The sequence below is a fragment of the Porcisia hertigi genome, chromosome 34 (assembly GCF_017918235.1).
Source record: "Porcisia hertigi strain C119 chromosome 34, whole genome shotgun sequence".
Lineage (NCBI taxonomy): Eukaryota > Euglenozoa > Kinetoplastea > Trypanosomatida > Trypanosomatidae > Porcisia > Porcisia hertigi.
The window spans coordinates 1,321,422-1,342,099 of record NC_090593.1 but is presented as its reverse complement, the minus strand read 5'-3'; the positions used below and the strand labels follow the sequence as shown (position 1 = coordinate 1,342,099).

General features: G+C 55.8%; 4 protein-coding genes across 4 annotated transcripts; all 4 read right to left on the bottom strand.

Annotated features, from left to right (window-relative positions):
• Positions 1–329: 329 nt before the first annotated feature.
• Positions 330–2,399, bottom strand: JKF63_01892 (uncharacterized protein; the record flags this gene model as incomplete). The annotated part of the gene is made up of 1 exon (XM_067897936.1): positions 330–2,399. One exon carries the CDS (start codon positions 2,397–2,399, stop codon positions 330–332), a length of 2,070 nt encoding a protein of 689 aa, XP_067754093.1.
• Positions 2,400–5,936: 3,537 nt separating this feature from the next.
• On the bottom strand, positions 5,937–7,589 carry JKF63_01891 (uncharacterized protein; the record flags this gene model as incomplete). Its single annotated transcript, XM_067897935.1, has 1 exon — positions 5,937–7,589. One exon carries the CDS (start codon positions 7,587–7,589, stop codon positions 5,937–5,939), a length of 1,653 nt encoding a protein of 550 aa, XP_067754092.1.
• Positions 7,590–8,309: 720 nt separating this feature from the next.
• JKF63_01890 (uncharacterized protein) lies at positions 8,310–10,223 on the bottom strand (the record flags this gene model as incomplete). The annotated part of the gene is made up of 1 exon (XM_067897934.1): positions 8,310–10,223. One exon carries the CDS (start codon positions 10,221–10,223, stop codon positions 8,310–8,312), a length of 1,914 nt encoding a protein of 637 aa, XP_067754091.1.
• A 1,451-nt stretch (positions 10,224–11,674) lies between these two features.
• Positions 11,675–19,392, bottom strand: JKF63_01889 (uncharacterized protein; the record flags this gene model as incomplete). Its single annotated transcript, XM_067897933.1, has 3 exons — positions 11,675–16,176; positions 16,246–19,190; positions 19,283–19,392. 3 exons carry the CDS (start codon positions 19,390–19,392, stop codon positions 11,675–11,677), a joined length of 7,557 nt encoding a protein of 2,518 aa, XP_067754090.1.
• Between the last annotated feature and the right edge of the window lie 1,286 nt (positions 19,393–20,678).

The window sequence follows — 20,678 nt, the reverse complement described above, 5'->3', positions numbered from 1 at the left end:
AGTGTTACGAAGAGTACACACATGGATGGAGGCACACGTTGCGGTTCTCACGCACACACACGCACCGTGCGGACGAAGTGTGTCCGCTTCTCTATGTTTGTCACCACCGCATCATGTGGCTGCTAGGCAATGCTTCTGTGGTGCTCACGTGCGCGGCAGAGGCAGTGACTACAGGAAACTAAATCGTCGCCTAGCGTGGGGCCAGGAAGGGGGGAGGGGAGGGGGGAAGAGAGAGAGAGAGAGACACTGAAAGATGATGTGGCGCTCATCATTCTTAGAAGCGAAACCCTCCCTTCAGCCAGCGACCGTGGTGCGGCTGAGCCACTTGATCAGTCGTCGTCACTGATTTCCACCACCTTCTGCAGCACGCGTACTACTTGGCAATCCTCATCTTCATCCACCGCAACCCCAAGGCGGTGTGCCGCTGGTGACCTGTGTGTTGAGTTTCCCTTGAGTTTCTGAAAGAGCTGCTTGAGAGTGCACGCGGTCGTCGATACGATGGAGGCTGTCATTGATCTCGATGTCGGCGCAGACACCGTCGCGCCGTCACATTCGGTACGCGTTCTTTTATGCCCCACCGCTGGGACGTGGGCGGCTCCTCCGACATGACCTGCATCCTCCTCTGCGTTTCTTTTTGGAGTATCCTCTTTGTGCAGCGGATGTGCGGTGAAGAATTTCGTGATGGGCTGCGCGTTGGACAACCGGCTGCGCAAACGTGGGGTCCTCTCCACAAAGAGCGTCTCGTGCTTCTTAAAGCTTTCCTTAGACACAGTGGGCACCACACGCGCTGGGTTGACGAACTCGACGAACTGCAGAAGCTCCTCAAAGGCGCAGTGCTCACTGTATGGGACACAGAGAAGAGTGAACTTACCCGAGACATTCCAAGTCTTGGTGCGCTTACACCACCCTGATGGCTCTACAACGAGGACCTGATCGTAGCGACTCAGGTTCAGCGACAGCCCATCTTCGATGTCCACCGTGGCAGGACCGTTGGCGCGCGCCAACGACACCACTGATCGATAGCCTACTTTGGCCATGGGGACCAGAAAGACACTGAGAAGGTTTTCAACCTCCCCAGCTTCTCCCGCGATGGCGGACGAGCCTCTCTCGCCGTTCAGCGTGTCTATGTCCGCAGCTAAGGAACTAGGTGTGGGGGAAGCGGGGCTAGCGTCAGTCTGCACCGACTGGAGGGTTACGTCCCTTGCACCACTCTCGCGCTTGACAGTCTGCGTGTTGCACGCACGAAATTCTACTGGAAGTAGGACAGGCACGTCCTCGACGTCGGCCGTCCCTGCCAGTGACCTCGAGCAGGTATCACCATCCATGCTGCTCGAGGTAACGGCTTTCTCGTTCACGCTGGAGGCCTGCAGGGGTTCAAAGCACTCCTCAAAAAACTGCATTGAGGATAACAGGGCATACCGACTTGGCGAAACATGAATTCGCCACGAAGCGACGTCGTGTGCGTTGACGTCCCGCTGAGAACCCACCGAGGAGTCTCTCGAGTGACTCTTGACAGATGCCCCCCTTACGAGGGGGAAGGCCTCTCGCAGCGCCAGGGCAATACGTTCCTTCCCAATTGTGTAGCACCCAATCAGAACAGCGCAGCGCACTTGCCGTCGTGGTGGATGATCCCGCGAGGGCGCAGGGCCTGAGGCGCTGCAGGCGGCGCGGTGGAAAAGAGATCGGAGGACACTGATCACTGTTTGTGTCGCTTTCCATTGCGAGGGGAACCTGTACGCCGGCGCGCAGAAAGTGTTGTCTAGGAAAAGCACATCTAGGAGCTGCCGCTGTGCCACTTCCTGCAGCGCCTCGTCGTCTGCGATGAATTGCTCGTAAAATGGGGAAGGAGGTGCCACCAGTTCTTCCATCGCTCTTGCCGATGCGTATTGGTGCTTTCCTCGTTGAATCAAGGACAGTGACGGCCGCACATACGCCCCGCTTTCGTAGGAGGACAGGGCCTGTTTCTGCCAGTTTTTCTGCGAGCCATTAAACCGAAAGTCGCCTGAGTGTAACACTGTACCAAAAGTTGGCGACACAAAGAGAAACATCACCGCACCGGGGCAGTGGTTAGCCATGATGGGCCGCACAGCAAACATGGCGTCGCCCTCTTCCGCGTGTGGCCCCCATTCTGAGGATTTGGCTGGTGGATTCAGCAGCGCGTCCACACGCGGGTGGTGCGGTGTTTCGCACACGCGGTGGAGACACATGCCAGTAGTCAGGGAGAAGATGTATGTCTGACGCAGGTCCATGGGAAACAAGCACGACGCTGGAACCCCGATCCGCGATTGAATGAGTGCTGCTGTGGGACGGCTGCAGTAGATGGTGTGGTGCTGCCAGCGGTTCGTAATGCCTGTGTAGTGGTCCGAGTGAAAATGACTCAGAAAGTAAAAGGTGTGCATTGGCGCCACTCTCGAAGTAGAGGGCGGCCCACACGTCCTCGGTATCGGCGTGGCTCTTTCAGCAGAGGGGGGCGCAGGATGTGCTCGACACGTGCCGTCGGCAAGGGATGCGTCTTGACATACAAACCGAAAGGCATCAACCAGAATAGTGCCTTGGAAGCCCCGATACACCTGTCGTGACTCGAAATAGTCTCGCATCAAGTCTTCCTTTCTGTGACTGGATGCGCCAGGAGCTGATTCGATCTTTGAGTATTTCATGTTGCTGCGTGATTTTGTCTAACTTGGGAGAGGGGGGGGGAGGGTGTCGGTAGGCGGTTGCCTCGATAAATGAGCACTACCGCTACGACAAATGTGTGTCTATGCGTACTCGCGGGGTGTTTCTAGTTATGGAAAAAAGAGCCACCTACAGGCAAAGATGAAGGTCGGCAGGGAGGAGAGGGGGGCATGTGTTCCGAATGGTGGACTAGCAGAACCGCGTCCAAAAAATCTATGCACAAGTCTATGAATGCTGTGTGGGTGTGTGTCTGTATGAAGGGTTGAGGCGGGTGGGCCCCAAGTCAGCCAGCAGCGCGGGAGATAGAGAGGCGATCAAGGAAGGTCAAAGTGAGGCTGGAAAACCGCCCATGAAGAGACGCGCCGGTGAAGACTTTAGTACCAGGAGTGCCCTCACCCCCCCTTCCCCAGTGTCATGTCATTGACGAGTACGTTTACTACTTGGATATTTATGAAGCCGCACACTCGTAAGCCAGCCCCCATCCACTGCCTGCGCCAAGGAAAAAAGACAACGGGTGGTAGGCGCAGTTTTTTTCCTTTTTTACATTCCATGTATATTTTCGTACTTGCACATCGGTGTCCAAAAAATTATTTAAGATGCTTGGACCGGGGTGAAAGTAGCCAAGGGAAAACAGAAGTATGCATCCCCAACCAGCCCACTCACACACATACCAGGTGAGCTACACGGGGGAGGGGGGCAGAAGGAAGCATAGAAACCAATAATAAAAAAAAGAGTGGGAGAACAATATGGGCACAAGATTACGGTGCAATTTGAATAGGCATCGAGAATTCTCCCTCACGAGCGATTTTCTCGTTGCCGCGGAAGAGCACACCAAACTGCACCCCCCCCTCGTGACTTGCACATCTCCCAGTGCTCGCAACAGCCATCCTTGGGGACTCTCTTGCCGTCACGTTCACATTGTAAAAAAAAAAAATTCACACATTCATGTGGGTTTTATGTGCTCCCCCTACTTTTTTTTTGCCCCCATAAAACCCCGGGGAGCCGTGTCTTTATGAATAGTCCCCAAGGGGTGTGGGGCGGGGGTGGGGGGAGGGGGAGCGAAATGCGCTTACAACGACTGGATTGGACCAGATTCGAGGCGGGGGGGGGCCAAATGGGGGTAGATGGAAGATCGATGGTCGGTCGGGCACGTCATCGGAATACAGGAGAGCACCTTGACTCACTCTTCCTCAGTCTTATTTTCCCATGCTGCCCTCTTCCTCTTCCTCTTCCTCTCTCCTCCCTCCCCCCACATTAGCAATTGTTGCTCGCGTCCCGAAAAACAGAAAAAAAAGGCCGTTGAACACGTGTCACATCGTGCATGAACTTCGGCAGAAATGATATGTGTATATACCAAGGGAACAGTAAAGCACATAACCCCGAGAGTAGCTGTGCCGTGACGGAACCAAAATGACGAGTGCAACGGGCGTGCCCAGGTGTAACCCCTACACGAATAACTAGTCTTTGATATCCCTTTGTTGTGGAGGTGGGGTGGGGTGGCGGAGTGAGGAAAAGGATATGAATGTTTGGCCGAGGTACTGCATTGGAAACTTTTTGGGGGTCTCACACTCTTCTTTCCACAATAGTGAATGAGTCCAAGATCTGAATGTACTCCAACTTCTCTACAGGCTCTTCGCGTGGCGCAAATACAACGGTAAAACCCCATCTTGCAGAAAAAGCCGATTCAAGTGGCCAATCAACGACCCTGCCTCAAACCCCTGCCCCCCCACCCTCTCCTTCCTTTCCTCCCCCCCCGCTGCGGAGGCGGACCCTCTCAACGTCGCTTCCATTAAGCTGGTCAGCAGACGGTGCATTCCCCCAAGTGACAGTGAGGGCGCGACGAGGCACCTTCGAGTCACACAGACAATTTATGTATCCCTCGGATAGAACAGGTGCTGTCACTATCGCTAGTTTCTCTCTCTCTAACGCATCGCCACCTAGGACCTAGGCGCCGGACATCTGTGGTGATACATTGTTTCGACTCACCGGCGCCGGGTGGGGGGATGGACTCTTGTCCCAGCACTAGCATGTCGGCATAGAAGAATAAATTGGGGAGGGTGCTAAGGCTTCCTCTTACAATGGGCACTGGGCCTTGATAGCCCCCAAGCTCATATGTCCGCCCCCCCCCCCTGCCAACCCCTTTGGACCCCGTATCCTTCTCGGGGGGTTGCCGTGCTGATCCGGTGAGTGAAGAAAAAGCCGGGGGAAAATAGGGGGTGAGTGGAGAAATCGAGACAAAAAAATGCGGTGAAAATCGCATCCTTTTTTAAAAATTCCAAAATAAAATAGGCAATAAAAAATGGAGGAAAGAAGAAAGGGGGGAGGGGGGGGGGACGTTTCCATGCTTCAAACAACAAGACAAAATAAGAAAAGGAACGCAGTTGCCAGACGAAGGGAAAATTGGGTGGGGGGAGAGAGACCATGAGACAAATTTAGCACGTCTCCTGCCCTCCCCCCCCCTCATCTGGTGACGTTTTACAGACAAAACAAGAGCGTGCACTTACGCCCGCACGAAAAAAAAAAGGGGGGAACAAGCCCAAGGAAGTGAGGGATCGGGAATTTATTAGCCCCTCCACAATCGTAAAGTGAAAAAAAAGCCAAATACACAAAAAAAAACCACCATAATCAAAACGTCTTTGAGATACATGAAAAGGAAGAAAAAAATGAAACAGAAATGTTCTCACTATCAGAGATCGACAGCGATTCGTATCCGCGCATCAAATGAAGCACACCAGCACGCATAAAGTTCATGCGGGGGGGGGGGGGAGAGGGAGGGGGATTCACAGAGGCGACGACGCTGCCCCTGTTCCGGGCAGTTGTAATGAGGGAGCTGATACACGAACATACGCGCACCGAGAGAGAGGGTGCATGCAGCGCAATGGGCGACGTTGGAGATGATCGCGGCGGTGGCGGCGGAGCCGGAAAACTAAAGAAGAATCTGGTATGCCATCGTATAAAAAAATGTGTGAGAGCAAAATACACGCTGAAGTAAAGCAGTGCAAGGATGGCGGTGGCTCTCTCTCTGTGTGGTGGCACAGGGGCATGTGGTAACCACGAGGTCGTGAATTCTGTGAAGAGGTGTTGAGGAGGGTTTAATACCGGTCGCATCGTTGTGCAGACAATGTGCCGCCTTGTACGGCCACAGGCAAAGCTTTTCTTTGACAATTTGATGGCGATACTGTTGCAACTTTCCTTGTCTCTTGAGTCACAGTACACCTTTTACTTCCACTCTATTTGACTTATCCTATTATCCGTTTCCGTTTTTAGTTGCTTTGGGGTTTCCCAGGAAGGGGCACGGGAGTTCTCAAAGGACCCTCGAACTTGCCGACGAGAACTTCAGCGAATACCATCTTGTCCTGGTTTTCGCGCAGCACCTCTTCAACGCCACCGACAGAGTTCACGATACAGGTGTGCGGCTCCGCGCCTTTGCAGAAGCTGCGTGCCAAGCCTGTCCAGTCCCACACGGCGACATCGTTGTACTCTGATTCCCAACCGCGGATGAAGCGCTCGATTGTGTAGCCGTCGTTGTTAATGAGAATGTACGTGGGTTTGAGTTTGTAGCGCGCGGCTGAACCAAGCTCTTGTACTGTCATTTGTGCGGCACCATCGCCTATGATGCACACGACGCGGCGACTCTCGTCTGCGATTTGGGCACCGAGTGCGGCGGGGAGAGAGTAGCCTATGGAGGCCCACATCAGCGGGACATGCATGTCGCAGCCTTCCGGCAAACAAAGCAGAGAAGACGTGAAGGAGGAGGTGCCGAGGTCGATTAGCAGGACGTCGTTCGGTCGGAGGCCCTTCTGAATTTCGCGCCACACATGGAAAAGGTCGAAGGTGTCAGCGCTCTCCGGAGAGCGGAGGCGTTCCGGTTCCGGGTACTCTGTGCTCCAGTTCGTATGACATTCCATTGCTGCTTCCATGACCACACTCACGGCCACATCCATGGGCACCTGGGAAAAAAGCTGGTCCCCGACCTTGGCAACAAAGGGCCCAATATCGATCATGTTGAGTGGGTCAATCTTGTGCTGGAAATTTGCGGTGACGGAGTCGTTAAACTGAACACCGATCGTAATGCACACATCCGCGTTCTCAATGACAGACTTTGCCGGGCACGGGGTATCGCCAGCAAGGTAGGTGCCCACGTAGTTGTTCAGGTGCTCGTTTACGGCACCCTTGCCGTAGACGGCGGTGGCGTAAGGTATACGGACATTCTCAAGGAAGTGGTTCACCTGTGGACCACACTGAAAGCGATGGATGAAGTGGCCTGTCAGCACCGCCGGATTGCGAGCGTTGTTCAGCCGAGACGCTACCGCATGTTTAAACGCACTGACCGAGTCAGGGGAGACTTCCGGCATACGCCGCATCAACTTTGTCGCCGGAGGCGTGACTATCATTTCTGCCAAGTCCGTAGGTAAAGCAATGTAACCTGGCCTTTTTTGGTACAGCACCTCCGTGATGACACGATTGATCTCCGTCAGACAGTTTTCAGGCGTTAGCATCACTGCGATGCAGGTCACCTCGGCGCTTATGCGCAGAAAGTGTTTGTGGTCGCCGTCGCCAAGGGTGTGGTGCAATATCTGGCGGTCTCCTTGGCTCTTCGTGGAGGTGGAGCCAGCGATGTGAATCACCGGCACGCTTTCCGCGAAGCTGCCGCCTATTCCGTTCAGCGCGGAGAGTTCGCCCACACCGCATGTCGTTGTGAGAGCACCGATACCGCGCTGACGCGCATAGCCGTCGACAGCGTAGGCGGCGTTAAGCTCGTTTGCCATACCAACCCACTTGATGCTCGAGTGAGTCATTACATCATCGAGAAAGCGCAGATTAAAGTCGCCAGGGACGCCAAAGATATGATCGCACCCCACTTCCGCGAGGCGGTCGAGGAGGTAACAGCCTACCGTGTATCCACTGTACGGCATTTTTTTTCTTAATTTGCAGTACTCTTGTGACAAAATGTGCAGTTAAAAATGCCACACAGAAGTGGGGAAGGGAGAAAAAACGAGGAAGGCAACAAAAAACACCGACTCGCGACGAGCGTTGGAGAGAACTCTATGCTTATATGCAATGGTAATGATGCCGAAGAGTGCACAGGAGTCCTATTGAAAAATAAAAAAAAACGCGAGAAGGCAAAGGCAAAAAAGTTACGTGAGTTTATGACTAAATACTCTTTCGGTGATATAGACGGGCTTGTGGATTTTTCAGCGCAATCAGAGATAGTGTCATCTCTCGACAGGTACAGCAGAGAGGGTGTGTGTGTGTGTGTGTGAAAACGTATTGAGCCGTTTTTTTCGTAAATTTATTATTATATGCAGGGGAAAAAACGTGCGGGAAGATCAGCAAGTCGGAGTTTAGGAGGTGAGCAGACCGCTTCGCACCCGTTTTCAAGGACACAACTGCGGACTCGGAGTGTCTCCACAAGATCGGGTACTGGACGCTGGTACTCTAGAGTGCCGTGATCGGCTAAGTGAAGCACACGGTAAAAAAATCCTGAGGTGAGTGTGGCAGGTTTACAGTGACTTTGCATGTCGTTTTTTCTGGGGGAGATATTAGGCAGCAGCGAACACCATCGGCGAAACTATCGAAGATTTTCGGTCTTTTTTTTTTTTTTGGGGGGGGGAGTTCTCATTTGCCATACCTCGTTACTCAAACGCCCTGCGGCGGTGGCCGTCATTGCCAGCAGCGGTAGGCATTTGCGGGGAGGCGGGGTTGGGTTCATCGTCAAAGGCATTTGCGTTTCCATCTGTAGTGCGGAGTGCATCACGCAGACCCAGAATGCGTACAGACGCCATGTACATACTATCTTGCATATCCATGAGATTGCCGAGCACTGTCACCGCCGCCACCGTCGCGAGTATTTTGCTGATTATGTCGGGTAGGAACTGGGTCCACATTGGCAGCACCTGCCAACGCACGACCCACCATATGCCGATCGATGCAGCCACGCACCCCACGACGACAGCGGTGTGGAGCATTTTGTGCAGAAGAACCCCCGGTGTTGCGCTGACGATATCGCGCTGCCTCCATGCAAAACGCGCCTCGGTGGTGAGGCTCTGCTCAACGAGGGAGCTGATTGCTACACACACAGCGCATGCCAGGGCCGCTCCGTGAAGAAGAAGATCAAAGGCTCTCTTCCCGTCGCCCTGCGCCGGGCCGTAGATCCACGAGTCTTTTGGAATGGCGCGGAAGTCTGCGACGTTGCGAAGCCACAAAGTGCGGGCCGTGAAGAGAGGCACAACACCATAGCTGTCCCTTAGACCCAACTCCGTCAGCGACTCGGTGTTCATCCACAATTCACTTGGCGGTGTCAGTGAGCCCCCAAACCAGGCCGCAGCAACTGTCATGGCAATGTAGCGGGAAGCAGTGATGTGCAGCGTTGCGTTGTATAAAAGAGACGTGAAGAGCCACCACAAAAAAAACAGTGCACCAAAGCGCACGCTCGCCCACACAGATGAGACCCCATCCATGGCGTACACCACACACCCCGCACCGATAGCGAGAAATGCCATGTAGTCGGTGGCACACGCATCGATGATGGCAGGTGTCCACAGGACCATGAGGGAGATGAAGAGCCAGATGAGCAAAAGCTCTTCGTGCACGCTCACGACGACAGCCAAAACGACGAGTGAGACGAAGAGCCAGAGTGCGCCACACGTGATGAGACCACGAAATGCCTCTGTAACACAATTCGTCGAAGATACTGTCACAACCGTCCCGGCTCGCTTAGACGGACCGTATACATAGTTCAAGGCACCGAGAAACACGAGGGACCAGACGACTATGGCCCACGAGCTGCAATCTGTCCACGAGTATCGAATGTACATCCTGATCGTTTCCTGCAGAATAATGAAGGTGGCAATAGTCGCCATGTACCACCGTAGCGCTACATGTGCTTTCTTGGGCACATCGCGAAACGCGCGATAGGCGCCGGCGAGGAGAAGAACAGGGAGACGATGTGCACACGTTTGCGCGAGGTAGGCGCGCAGGAGCTCAAACTGAATCACTAAATGGGCGTTGCTTTCGGTGACTCTCGGGTCCGTGTTTGCCTCCGTAGCCTGGTCAAAGCTACGCATAGCAATTCTCGACAGGGACCCAGGGGTGTCAAACTGCTGCACAATCACCTGCTGCAATCGGATGCCCTCGACGACGCACATGAGGGCCACCATCGCAATCGTTGGCAGCTTCTTGTCGGGGAACAGTTGATATGCGTTTCCTCCAATGTTCCACGTATCTTGGCAGAAAACCCGGAAGAGGAAGACGGCCACGGCTGCCAGAGCGGCACCATAGAGTGTGAAGCAGAGCCGCTCCGTGAAGGACATAGCCTGTAGCGTGTCCTTGTACTCATCTGGCCACATGGCTTCTGTGCCCAAGGAGCTGTGCAACTGCACCACAAGCCATGTCACAACGGCATTATTCCGCAGGTGTATCACGCAAAAGACCCCACCGAGGGAAAGCAGCTGGTACCACGGTGGCAGGTGACTTAAAGAGTCGCTTACTCCGCCTAGGTAATAGGGCGAATCTGCAACGTTTGAGGATGAGAAGAGCAAGTCATCCATTGTTAGACTGTCGTCACTCCCACGCGTTCACGTGAGAGCGTCTCGCGATTTTCGTGTGTCCTTGTGCAGCTCCCTCGCCCCCCCCCCCTCCCCACAGGAAGAGAGACCGCTTCTTGTACGAGGGGCAAGTGATCAAAGTAGAGCAGCAGGAAGGCTTACAAAGAGGAGAGAGGAGTATGCAGTGGCGTCAGTACACACTTTGAGTGGGAGGTATTGCAGCCTTATGACTGCATCTGGGATAATCTTTCCGAGGCGTGGGGGTTGGTGGGGATGGTGGCGGTGGCGGTGTCGGTGGGGGGAGGGAAGGGGGGGGGGAGTTGAGGGAAGGGGGGGGGGAGTCGGCGTTTACTCCACACTTGACGCGCTAGCGCGTGACGCGAAAGAGGTCTACCGAGATCGAGAGAGGTCCCCGCTAAGAAGCCTGTCGTACATTGTCAGTGGTGGAGATCCAGGGCTACCCCTGCGATGACAGGCGAACCCAGGAGGGGATCCACGCGTTTATACAAGGAGGGGAAGTAGAAAGTACGCTTTCCATCATGGCAGAGATCAGCAAAAAGCCGACTGAGATTCTGTGTTGTTCATTCCCATTTTTATTTCCTGTGTGTGGCGGTGGGTGTGGTACTGGCGGACCCCAAACAGACCAAGCAAAAAACAAATGCGTCTTTCCAGCCCCCGCATATAACACGAGAGAGAGAGAGGCGGGGGGAGGGGGGCGGCGGCCCGTATCTCCACGTGGCGAGGATCCAAAGGAGGTCAGGAATCAGACAAAGCGGAGATTAAAAAAATATATATATAGATTTATATCCCCAGCAACCGAGGGACCAGCCACCATCGCCACACACACACACACACACACACACACAAAAAAAGAAGGAACAGAGGCACCTGTGATGATGAGGGATATGCTGCACACCGCTTCGCAGATCTGCGGTAGCGCACACACATGGGAAACGAAAAAAATATGCAAACAATACACGGTCTCCGCAGAAGAGGAGCGCGTGAATGACAGCAGCAACCAGAGCTTGAGAGCTGCCCATGCCAAATTCGTGGTTGCTTCGCCTTCGATAACCCGTACATAGGCGGAACAGAAGGTCAAGCCCCGCCCTTCCTCCCCCCCCCCCATCCCCGATTCACCCAGCGCCATCAAGAAGAGGGCCAACCACAACACAACCGCATAGCGGACTCGACGTTGATGTAGCTCAGTGTACCCACTCCAAGTGGACAACGAGCCTCCATCGTACGAGATGGCCATTATCGAAGAGTTGCGCTTGCATACACACACACACACAGTCGCGAGGAATGAATCGGATTCGACAAGGAAAAAGTGCGGGAGCAAAGCCGATGCGATGCGGGCATTTCCCATTCCTCCCGCACCACTGGTCATATTACCCCCCCCCACCCACCCACCCCCACCCCACCCCTTCTCATCCCCCGTAACGTGCGCCAGCGCGTCACTCCACTGCGTCGTTCACTTCAGCGCTCTCAACCTCGGGGTCACCCGTTGGGTTGTCCACGTCACCGTCAGGAGATAGAATTTTCCCTTTTTCACCCCACATCACAGATGTAGGCTGCAGCTGATTTGGGTGGTAGCGCATATTGGCGAGTTCCCGCACAATATCGCACAGCTCATCCAGTTGCGCGTTGTTGACTGCGTCTGCCGGCTCGAGAAACTTTCGAGAGAGGCGACAGTCGAGAAGAGCTTTGAAGCGCCGCACAAGCTCAATTGTGGCGTAGCTCGCGCGGAAGAAGATCCATTCGCTCACAATACCGAGCTGAAGCTCCTGATCGTAGTCTATCCGAGTCGAACGCGTGCTCATCAGCAGAACCGACCAGAGCGAGACAGAGGTTAGATGATGCGCCATGAGCGTCTCCTTGTCTGGTATTTTCATAAGTCCACTGTAAATCACATAGGGATTTGACGTCTCCGTCAATCCGCTCATCCTGAGTACAGTGTCGTTCATCATAATGATGTAATTCTCAAAAAGCGTGCGCAGCACGTGTGGTCCAGTTATCATTGCAACTTTGGGAAGCGCGCCTGCGCTGAGCAGACACTTGGACAGTCCAACGTCGAATGCGTTGCGCGAGTGTTCCGAGGATTCAATGAACACCATGTCGTCGCGGGAAAGGCGGCCTCCGTTTGTCGGCGTCGGTGCCTTTGACTCCTCACCAATGAAGCCATCTTCCACGAGGAGGTTGCAATACTGCCGCTTCAGCAGTGTGGCTTGCATCAGCGCTGGCACACTCAGTTGACGCGCCTTGACCTGCACCGCCATCTGCCCTTGAGCTTCTTTGCGGAGCAGGGACACCCAAAAATTGTACCCGTTTACGGAGGCGAGGATGTCAGAGAGGGTGTCGCAGGAAAGATCCTCGCGGTGAAGCCGGGAGGATGCACGCATATCAAACGAGCGAGCGAAGACACCGTTCTCAGCCGTGGCAGCAATTGTCAAGGCGGTGTCGAGGCACCGGAATGCGGCGCCGAGTAGAATCGTTTTGCCAGTTGTCGGCTCGACCGGCAGCTTTGCCAGGCGATGCCCTAGGGGAGTGAGTTCACCGCGTTCGTCGGTTGCGCCGAGGTCGTAGAGTCGCTTCATGGCGCCCTCCACCTCTGTCTCGAGTGGCGGCTCCATTGCCTTCTTCAGAAGTTGCGGAGGAGCACCGACACCCAGCTTCAAGATAGTGAGGCACAGTGTGTCCAGCGGGGTGCGCAGCAGCTCAGGTGTTTGAAACTCATGCAAATTGCGGAAGTGCTCTCGCGAATAAAGACGTATGCACAGCCCAGGGCGTGTGCGACCGACGCGACCGCGGCGCTGTACGCAGTTAGCACGGCTCGCGTAGATGTGCATCAAATGCGAGTACTTGCCTTGCGCATCCTCCGGCACCTCTGATCTAGACGGCGTGGTTGTAGCGTCTTCGACCCGGGTTGAGTCGTAGCCCTGTGGGTCGCTTCTCGGAGAAAAAGAGCGCATCCGTGTGGCGTAGGTGAGCTGCTTCATTCGCCCGGTGTCGATCACAACGCCAACGTCGTCGATCGTCACGCCACTTTCAGCAATATTGGTGGAGAGAATAATCTTCACTTTGCCGGGCGGTGCAGGCAAAAAGCACTTCAGCTGCCCCTCAGCAGACACTGCCGAGTGCAGCGGGAGGACGTAGTATGATGTATTGCGCTCCAGCACATCTAGTGCCCTTCGAATCTCGTCCCACCCCGGCAGGAACACAAGGATAGAGGAGTCGGTGAGGTCGATCATGCGAAGTGCCTGCTCCACGGCGAAAAGGATGGTGGGGTAGTCTATTGGCGTCGACGCCTCGAGAATGCCGTAGCGTGGACGAGCGATGGTGGCCGCAACACTGTCCTCGCTTGACGCCGAGGTGGGGGTACGTGCACCAAAGATAGATGGCTGCCCTGAAATGTCGTGTCTTCTGTTTTGGTCGCTCTCCAGAACGGTGGCGGCCTCCTTCAGGAGAGGCGTCATGACATTGTGCTCGTGCGCAAAGGGAACAAGATCCTCCAAGAAGTACTCCTTGACCGGAAAGACCTGCCCTTCGACCTGAATAAGCGGGGCACCCGTAAAGTACGCCTGGAAATCACCGGCCTGTAACGTGGCGCTCATCAGGACAACGCGAAGGTCAGGCCGCTTTTCTAGCACTTGTCGCAGGAGTGTCAACACGAAATCGGAATAAATATCACGTTCGTGAATTTCATCGATAATGATGTGAGTGTACTTCCCCAGCAGCGCGTCCGACTGCATTATGCGGAGGAGCAGCCCTGTCGTGACAAAAGTAATGTGGCGACCCTGGCGTGCGTCAAAGCGAATAATATACCCTGTGGACTCCTCTAGCGGCTCCAGTCGTTCCGCTGCGACGCGCTGCGCAATCGACACTGCACTGAGTCGCCGCGGCTGCGTGACCACGATGGAGCAGCTCCCGCCCTTACCCTTGAGAATCTCCTCGTCGAGGATGTACTGAGGAACCTGAGTCGTTTTGCCACAGCCGGTCGTACCGCAGATGATGGTGACGGGGTTGTTTCGAATGCTGTCAAGAATCTCTTGCTTATGCTCTGCAATGCTCAGCTGGGCGCGCCTGGTCGCGAATTTATCCAAGTATACAGGGTCTGTGCTACGTCGCTGTAGCTGCTCAAGAAGACGGGCAGACTCCTTCGCCATCGTTTCGACGGCCTTCTCCGCAGCGGTGATACTATTTTCCTTGCCTTCGTCAAGTTGAGCCTTGTTATGTTCACTGGAACGCTTTTGGTGTGGTATGCAGGACGCCTTGTTCGTCGAGTAGGTCGTTTCGTTAGCCAAGTCCTTCTGGTTCTGCAGGCAAGTCTGCATTCGTTCCCGCACCGCGTCAGGGATCGTCAACGATGGAATCAACGCCGGTAGCAGGTACGGGTTTCGTTTTAGCAACTCGCAGATCTGCTTCATCGCGGGAATGCTTTCGTCCATCATTACGAATAGCTTTTCGTAGGCACTAGTGATGTTGTCCTTGCATCCACCACCACTGCAGCGGGCTGTCAGCTTCTGCCCCTCCTCGTCGACAATGGAGACACAGACAGAAAAGATTGCACCCGATCTCACGCGCGTCGCATCTGGGTCTGTCACTGAGGCGCTACCCAGGTCTAGTTTCATCACATCCGTAGAGGCCGGTGTCTTCGACTTCACATCGCTTTCCTCTCTCGGCAGCAAACGGACAAGTTGGCGCTCCTCGGGGGGTGGCAGATCGAAGCACACCGTGTACAGTTGAACGGCGCGCTTTTTGCCACTCGAAGTAAAAGTGCGCTCCTTCGAGTACCACGCCAACTGGCTGACAAAGAGAGAGCTGAAACGGCTGAGGTGGCGTTGCTCCTGCTTCGTCATCGCGCTTTCGGCGTCTGCGTTGATGAGGGGAAGCGTGTTGAAGGTGTCGAGGTCAAACTCGTCGTCGGAGAGGGCTTGGGTGTCCTCATTCAACTTGTTGGTGGCGTTTTTCTTCTTCACGAACGCGGAGGCTACGGCGAACTTGTCGTCGTACGAGTCGTCGACACGCCGCAAGATTGCCAGGGCGTGCATGGCGGCCCGCCGCTGGGCCACCACTTTATTAGACCCCACACCACGTCCTAGCAAGTACTCGAAACCGGGAAGTGGGATCGTCGCGTAGGTCACCCTGTGATGAGGTGGACCAACAACATAAGACTCGTACTGTGGAACAAACTTCTTGAGCGTCGCAAGGCAGTAGGCCGCAAGACGGGCCCGGGCATCTTTATCGAGGGGTTTCGCCTCCGCCTCAGCGAGGGCGGCATCGATCACCACGTCTCCTGTGCGCGGCACCCGTTGCTCCTGGTAGAAGCTGTTTTTGGTCGCCATCTGTTTGGCGAGCACGTAGGTGGCACACGACTCGACGTACGCGTCCCAAACACCTGGGCTCACAAAAGAGCCGTCTTCGGTGTCAGTCGACGGACACGGCGGTGACGGGATCGTCAGGTCAACGTGAAAGCACTTCAGGCGCAGTTGCAATGGCCTCACAGGGACGGCACTGGGGCTAGGCAGCGGGGTCGACGGCCCGGTGACCGCAGTTGGGGCGACCCTCCCCTCGGTTTCTGCACATTTGGCGTGATATGCCTGCAGCATGGGCAAGTTCGGGAAAAGAGGGATGCCGAGAAAGTCCAAGATGCGCTCTGCATGCATCCAGGACAGCAGCTCTGCATCTCTCCGGGTTGAGGCGGCACCCTTGACAGCGTACTCCAGGCACTTCGGAGTTTCCCCTTCGCCGCTGTAGCGGGCAGGTACCGGCAGAAGCCAGGTCGCCACATGTATGAGCACATTGCGACCCATAACAGCTGTGAACGTGATGGGGGACACTTTCAAATTTTCGTACCTCAAATAGTACTGCACACGATTTTTGCTGAGACTGTCGAGTTGTGCTTCCACCACGTGCTCAAACGCTTCCGAGTCCTCTATCGCCGCCTGGTCTGCATCCTCTGAAGAGAATGCATCCGTGCTTTTCGCTTCGGTGGAGCCGCCGGGGGGCGCGGCCTTCTCGCGGGTCTCTTCAGTGCTGGTCGGCTCTTTTCTTGTGTCTTGCGACGCGCCAAATCCGCCGCCTCGTTTTTTCTTCCGTTCCTTTTGGCGCTCCCAGTGGAGCGAGCCGGCGTGTTCGCGGCGCAGCGGCGGCGGGGAAGGTGTTTCGCTTGATCGCTCCTCGCCAGGAGTACATGGCGCCCATCGACCCCACTGTGCGCACGCCTCAGCGTGCCGCTTCTGTTTCACGGGATCGGTGTAGAGGCAGACCCCGAGTGTGTCAAGGATGAGCTCCGCGTGCATACAGGCGGCGTTTTCAGCGTCGGCGATCGTGTCCGCCTCGCCTAGCGCAAGTCGAGGTTCACCGCAAACGGCCGGTAGTGGCACTTTGAGCGCACACCTATGCCGCGGACGGCCCTCCGTTTCGTCCTCGCTGAGGGCTTGCTTCACCACGATCACATCGTCGAGGCGACGTCCGACAGTTGCCAAGTAGTCAAGTATGCGCCCCTTCGCCGATTTGTCCATTTTTCGGGGGGATGTGATTGCATACGCAGCCATCGCAGACCCCTCCGGCACGCCCGGGGCTATCATAATGTACCCATCAGGGCTGTCAGCGTGCATGTCCCAGAACTCCTTCGGCACCACGGCGCGCACTGCGGTCAACCGCTCCTCATCAGGCTTCCTTGCCGTTTCCGGGACGGTCAATGACGGCGAGGAGGAGACGGTCGCCTCGTTTGACCCCCGCCGCGGGGCGATGTTTTCCGGTGCAGACGCCTCCGAGGCCAGTCGCGCGCGCTTCACCGCACGGCGCCGCAACGGTGTCGACGTGTTGGTGGTGCTGTGGAGACTCGCTTGTGTTTCATCCACGGACACCGGATTCTCTGTCAATGTTGCTGCGGCGACAGTGATTTGCTTGCTTAGCTTCTTCAAGGTGCACCGGCGAGCTGGCGGACTCGGCGTGGAGATGTCCGCTGACTCGTACGGCACATCTGGAATGCGTTCACGGCGAGCACGCTTCCACGTGTCATCGGTGCCCGCCGTTGTTTTTACCGGGACACGGAGCATGCACAGGATATCCAGTGCGTGCATGGCAGCAAGGGTGTCAGCATCCTGTGCGTTCGAAGCTATTCCTACACCACCGCGAATGCCGTAGGAGTCCGGCAAAGGCAGCAACACTGTGGACTTGACACGAGGACCGATCGACACGTGCAGAAAAGGCGCAGCGGCCCGCATGGCGCCGTGGGCGTGAAGAAACGCAGTGATGTCCTCCACCGCGGTTGACTCGCCAACCGCGGTTTCGACAAAGCTTCCGCACTGGTCAGTGACAACGTCATGCCTGTGGAACCAGTCTTCCTCAGCGGAGCGCGACGACGTGCGAGCGCGACCGTCTCCTGCGGCCCCCACTGGAAGCGCCTTCAGGGGCTGTGGCAGGTGCACGTGGGACGGATTCTTTGGCTTCACGCCGGGAAGGGGGGCGGGGCGTCCGTAGCTCCAGGCCGCCATTGCATGCGTCTTCTGTGTCACTGGGTCGTCGAAAATGGGCACGCCCACGGCGTCCAAGAGAAGCTCGGCGTGCATGCATGCCAGCAGCACCGCGGTTGCCCGTTCCGCTGCCTTTCCAGAGGCAACCAGGTCCATCGAAGGGTTCGTGATGCCTGTCACCTGTGGTGGCAAAACAAGTCTCGCCACCATAGCCTCTTCGCCACCGCTGGCCGCGCTGCTCGCGGTCAGGGTTCGCACCCTTTCCGTACTCAGCTGCTGCGCAAACGAGGGGCTGTTAGGAGGAGCGCGCGCAAATATGGCCTCGATCCGGTGCCGTGACTTGGGATCCAACACGCACGGTGACAACAGTGTATGGTCCGGGAAGATGTAGTGCCGTATGGCGGACGCCGTGTTCACTAGCTGATATTCTCCGCTTTCCGTCTCCTCGTCCGTCAGGACACGCCTCAACGGCAGAGGCCACTGCGCCATGCGTTGCTCGGTGGAGGGGCCGCTGTCCTTGTCCTCTGGTGAGGACGCGTAGCGTCCTGCCGCACGGGCCCCCTCGGCGTGCTTGTGCTGCTTTGACGGTAGGGTGAAAACGTGGTACCCTAGCAGGTCTGCCATCTGCTCCGCGTGCATGGCAGCCAGCAATTCCGCCTCCTTTGCCGTGTTGGAAACACCGTGTGCCCAGAGCACCGTCGGTACGCCTGAGCCGCCGACGGCGCTCATCTCCTCTAGAAGGTGGCGAGCCACGCTCGTCACGGGGAGCTGGAGGCGGGCGTGAAAGAGCTCTCCACCACAAACCGCTTCAGTCCGAAAACCGACCGCGGTAGCGCCACTGGCGGCATCCGAGGTGCTGTCGGACTCCTGGGCTGTCGCAGTGTGGTGTCGTCGCACAAAGCCCAGCATCCGCGCTCGTGTGAACGGGTCCACAACCTTGACATCAGCGAAGACCGAGGGAAATGCTGGCGAGTTCGTTGTGCTCCATGCAACCGATGGCGTGGACATGGTGGTGTGTGGGTTTTCGTCTCCGCGGAATGCGTCAGCTTTCACAGCACCAGCCAGCGTCTCTTGCGCACCAACAAAGTCGATCTCCTCGGGGTTGATGGCATCAGGGGCGTTTGTGCAGCCCCTAAAGTGCCGCAATGGCGTCTGTAGTGATCCACATGACGCTTGGGCTTGGTTGTGTAAAGTGCCACGCGCACCTTTGTTTGACAGGAGAGCTGACAGCCGTGACCTCACTGCACACAATGGATGTACCGCTATCGGGAGTGCGCGAGTGGCATGTACAAAGTCCACCACAGCAGTTGATGACGACGTAGCTGGAGACGCTAGCGCCGCGCGAGCGCGTCCGACACAGTGCATGATGGGTCGCCACACGTGAGAAGCCGCACCCCAGCAAAGGGATTTCAGGTTCTCCAACCGTGTGGGTTTTCTCTTCCGTTCGCTTTTTTTTTCTTTGCTAGTTGTCCCGATAAGTAAGCCCAGGCCGCTGGCGAGGAGGCCGAGCGTGAATGAGAGAGAGTGGAGTGTGTGTGTGTGTGGGGGGGGGGGGGAGCGCGCGAGCAAGACTACAGCTCACACCAAGGAAAGGAGGAAAATGCTGCGACGCCCAGACACACACACACACGCACTCCAATAGACCCAGCGGTATATAGGCGGAAGATAATAACGAGAGAGCAACTCAAGAGCATCGGTGTAAGAGGTGCTAGCGGGAGAGAGAGAGAGAGAGTAGCATTGCCGATGTACTGTTTTTTTTTCCTTTTTTTCTCCTCCGTGTTGGGAGACGTAGTCCTCCGTAGGCGTGCGAGCGCGTCATGTGAAGGGGGAGTACTCGTCGCGTACTGATAGCACGTAAGGGAAGGGGGAGACAAGGTCTGAGACGCTCCTGCGCAGGCTATTTTGATTGGGGTCCTCAATCACATGTACCCATACACGCTCTGGTATACATTCTATATGTATAAGCAGACAATATATATATATATATATATGCAGAGGGATGGGAGAAAAAGAAAGGTGGTGTATTACAGCTTTGTTTCACAGTGCACAGGCAGCGCTCCCTATCCTTCGTGATGTCTTCGGCTTGCGTCTCACTGCCATCGCTTCTTTATCTTTTCCAATATTCGCTCTGTGTTCTTCCCTAGCGTGTGCATATTCCTGTACATCTTCCACTCGCTGTCTACGCGACAGGTGCGCTCATGGGCCGTGAAGACCAGCTGAGCGCGGCACTAAGCGAGAGACCAGATACGAATAGCAGGACTAACATGACAGGAAAAGGGATCACAGCAGACAAAAAAAAGACAGAAAAGCGAGAGGAAGCGCACAGACACATACCCACAAACGTACGGCAGAGTCTGGAGGGGAAGGGTGGGGTGGGGCATGCCGAAGAAGAAGAAAGTGAGGAGAAGTCATTGCAGCAGAGCCCTCGGAAGTGCGTCCATTAAAGGATTTGCTTCTTTTCCCACGTTTCCGTGCTTCCATGCAGCACTTCAATTCAGCTGCCTCAAACCCCTGCCCCCCCACCCTCTCCTTCCTTTCCTCCCCCCGCTGCGGAGGCGGACCCTCTCAACGTCGCTTCCATTAAGCTGGTCAGCAGACGGTGCATTCCCCCAAGTGACAGTGAGGGCGCGACGAGGCACCTTCGAGTCACACAGACAATTTATGTATCCCTCGGATAGAACAGGTGCTGTCACTATCGCTAGTTTCTCTCTCTCTAACGCATCGCCACCTAGGACCTAGGCGCCGGACATCTGTGGTGATACATTGTTTCGACTCACCGGCGCCGGGTGGGGGGATGGATAGGGTCACGTCTTCTCCGTGGGGAAGACGTGTGCTCGTCTCTAACACGCCACACTGAGTTGAGCTCTCGTCTTTTATGGAAGTGAAACAAGAGGAGGAGAAAAGAGCACGTGGCAATGCACGACAGCACATTCCTACAGCGAGGCAACAGACGGGAGCATCAGACAAGACGATAAAAAGA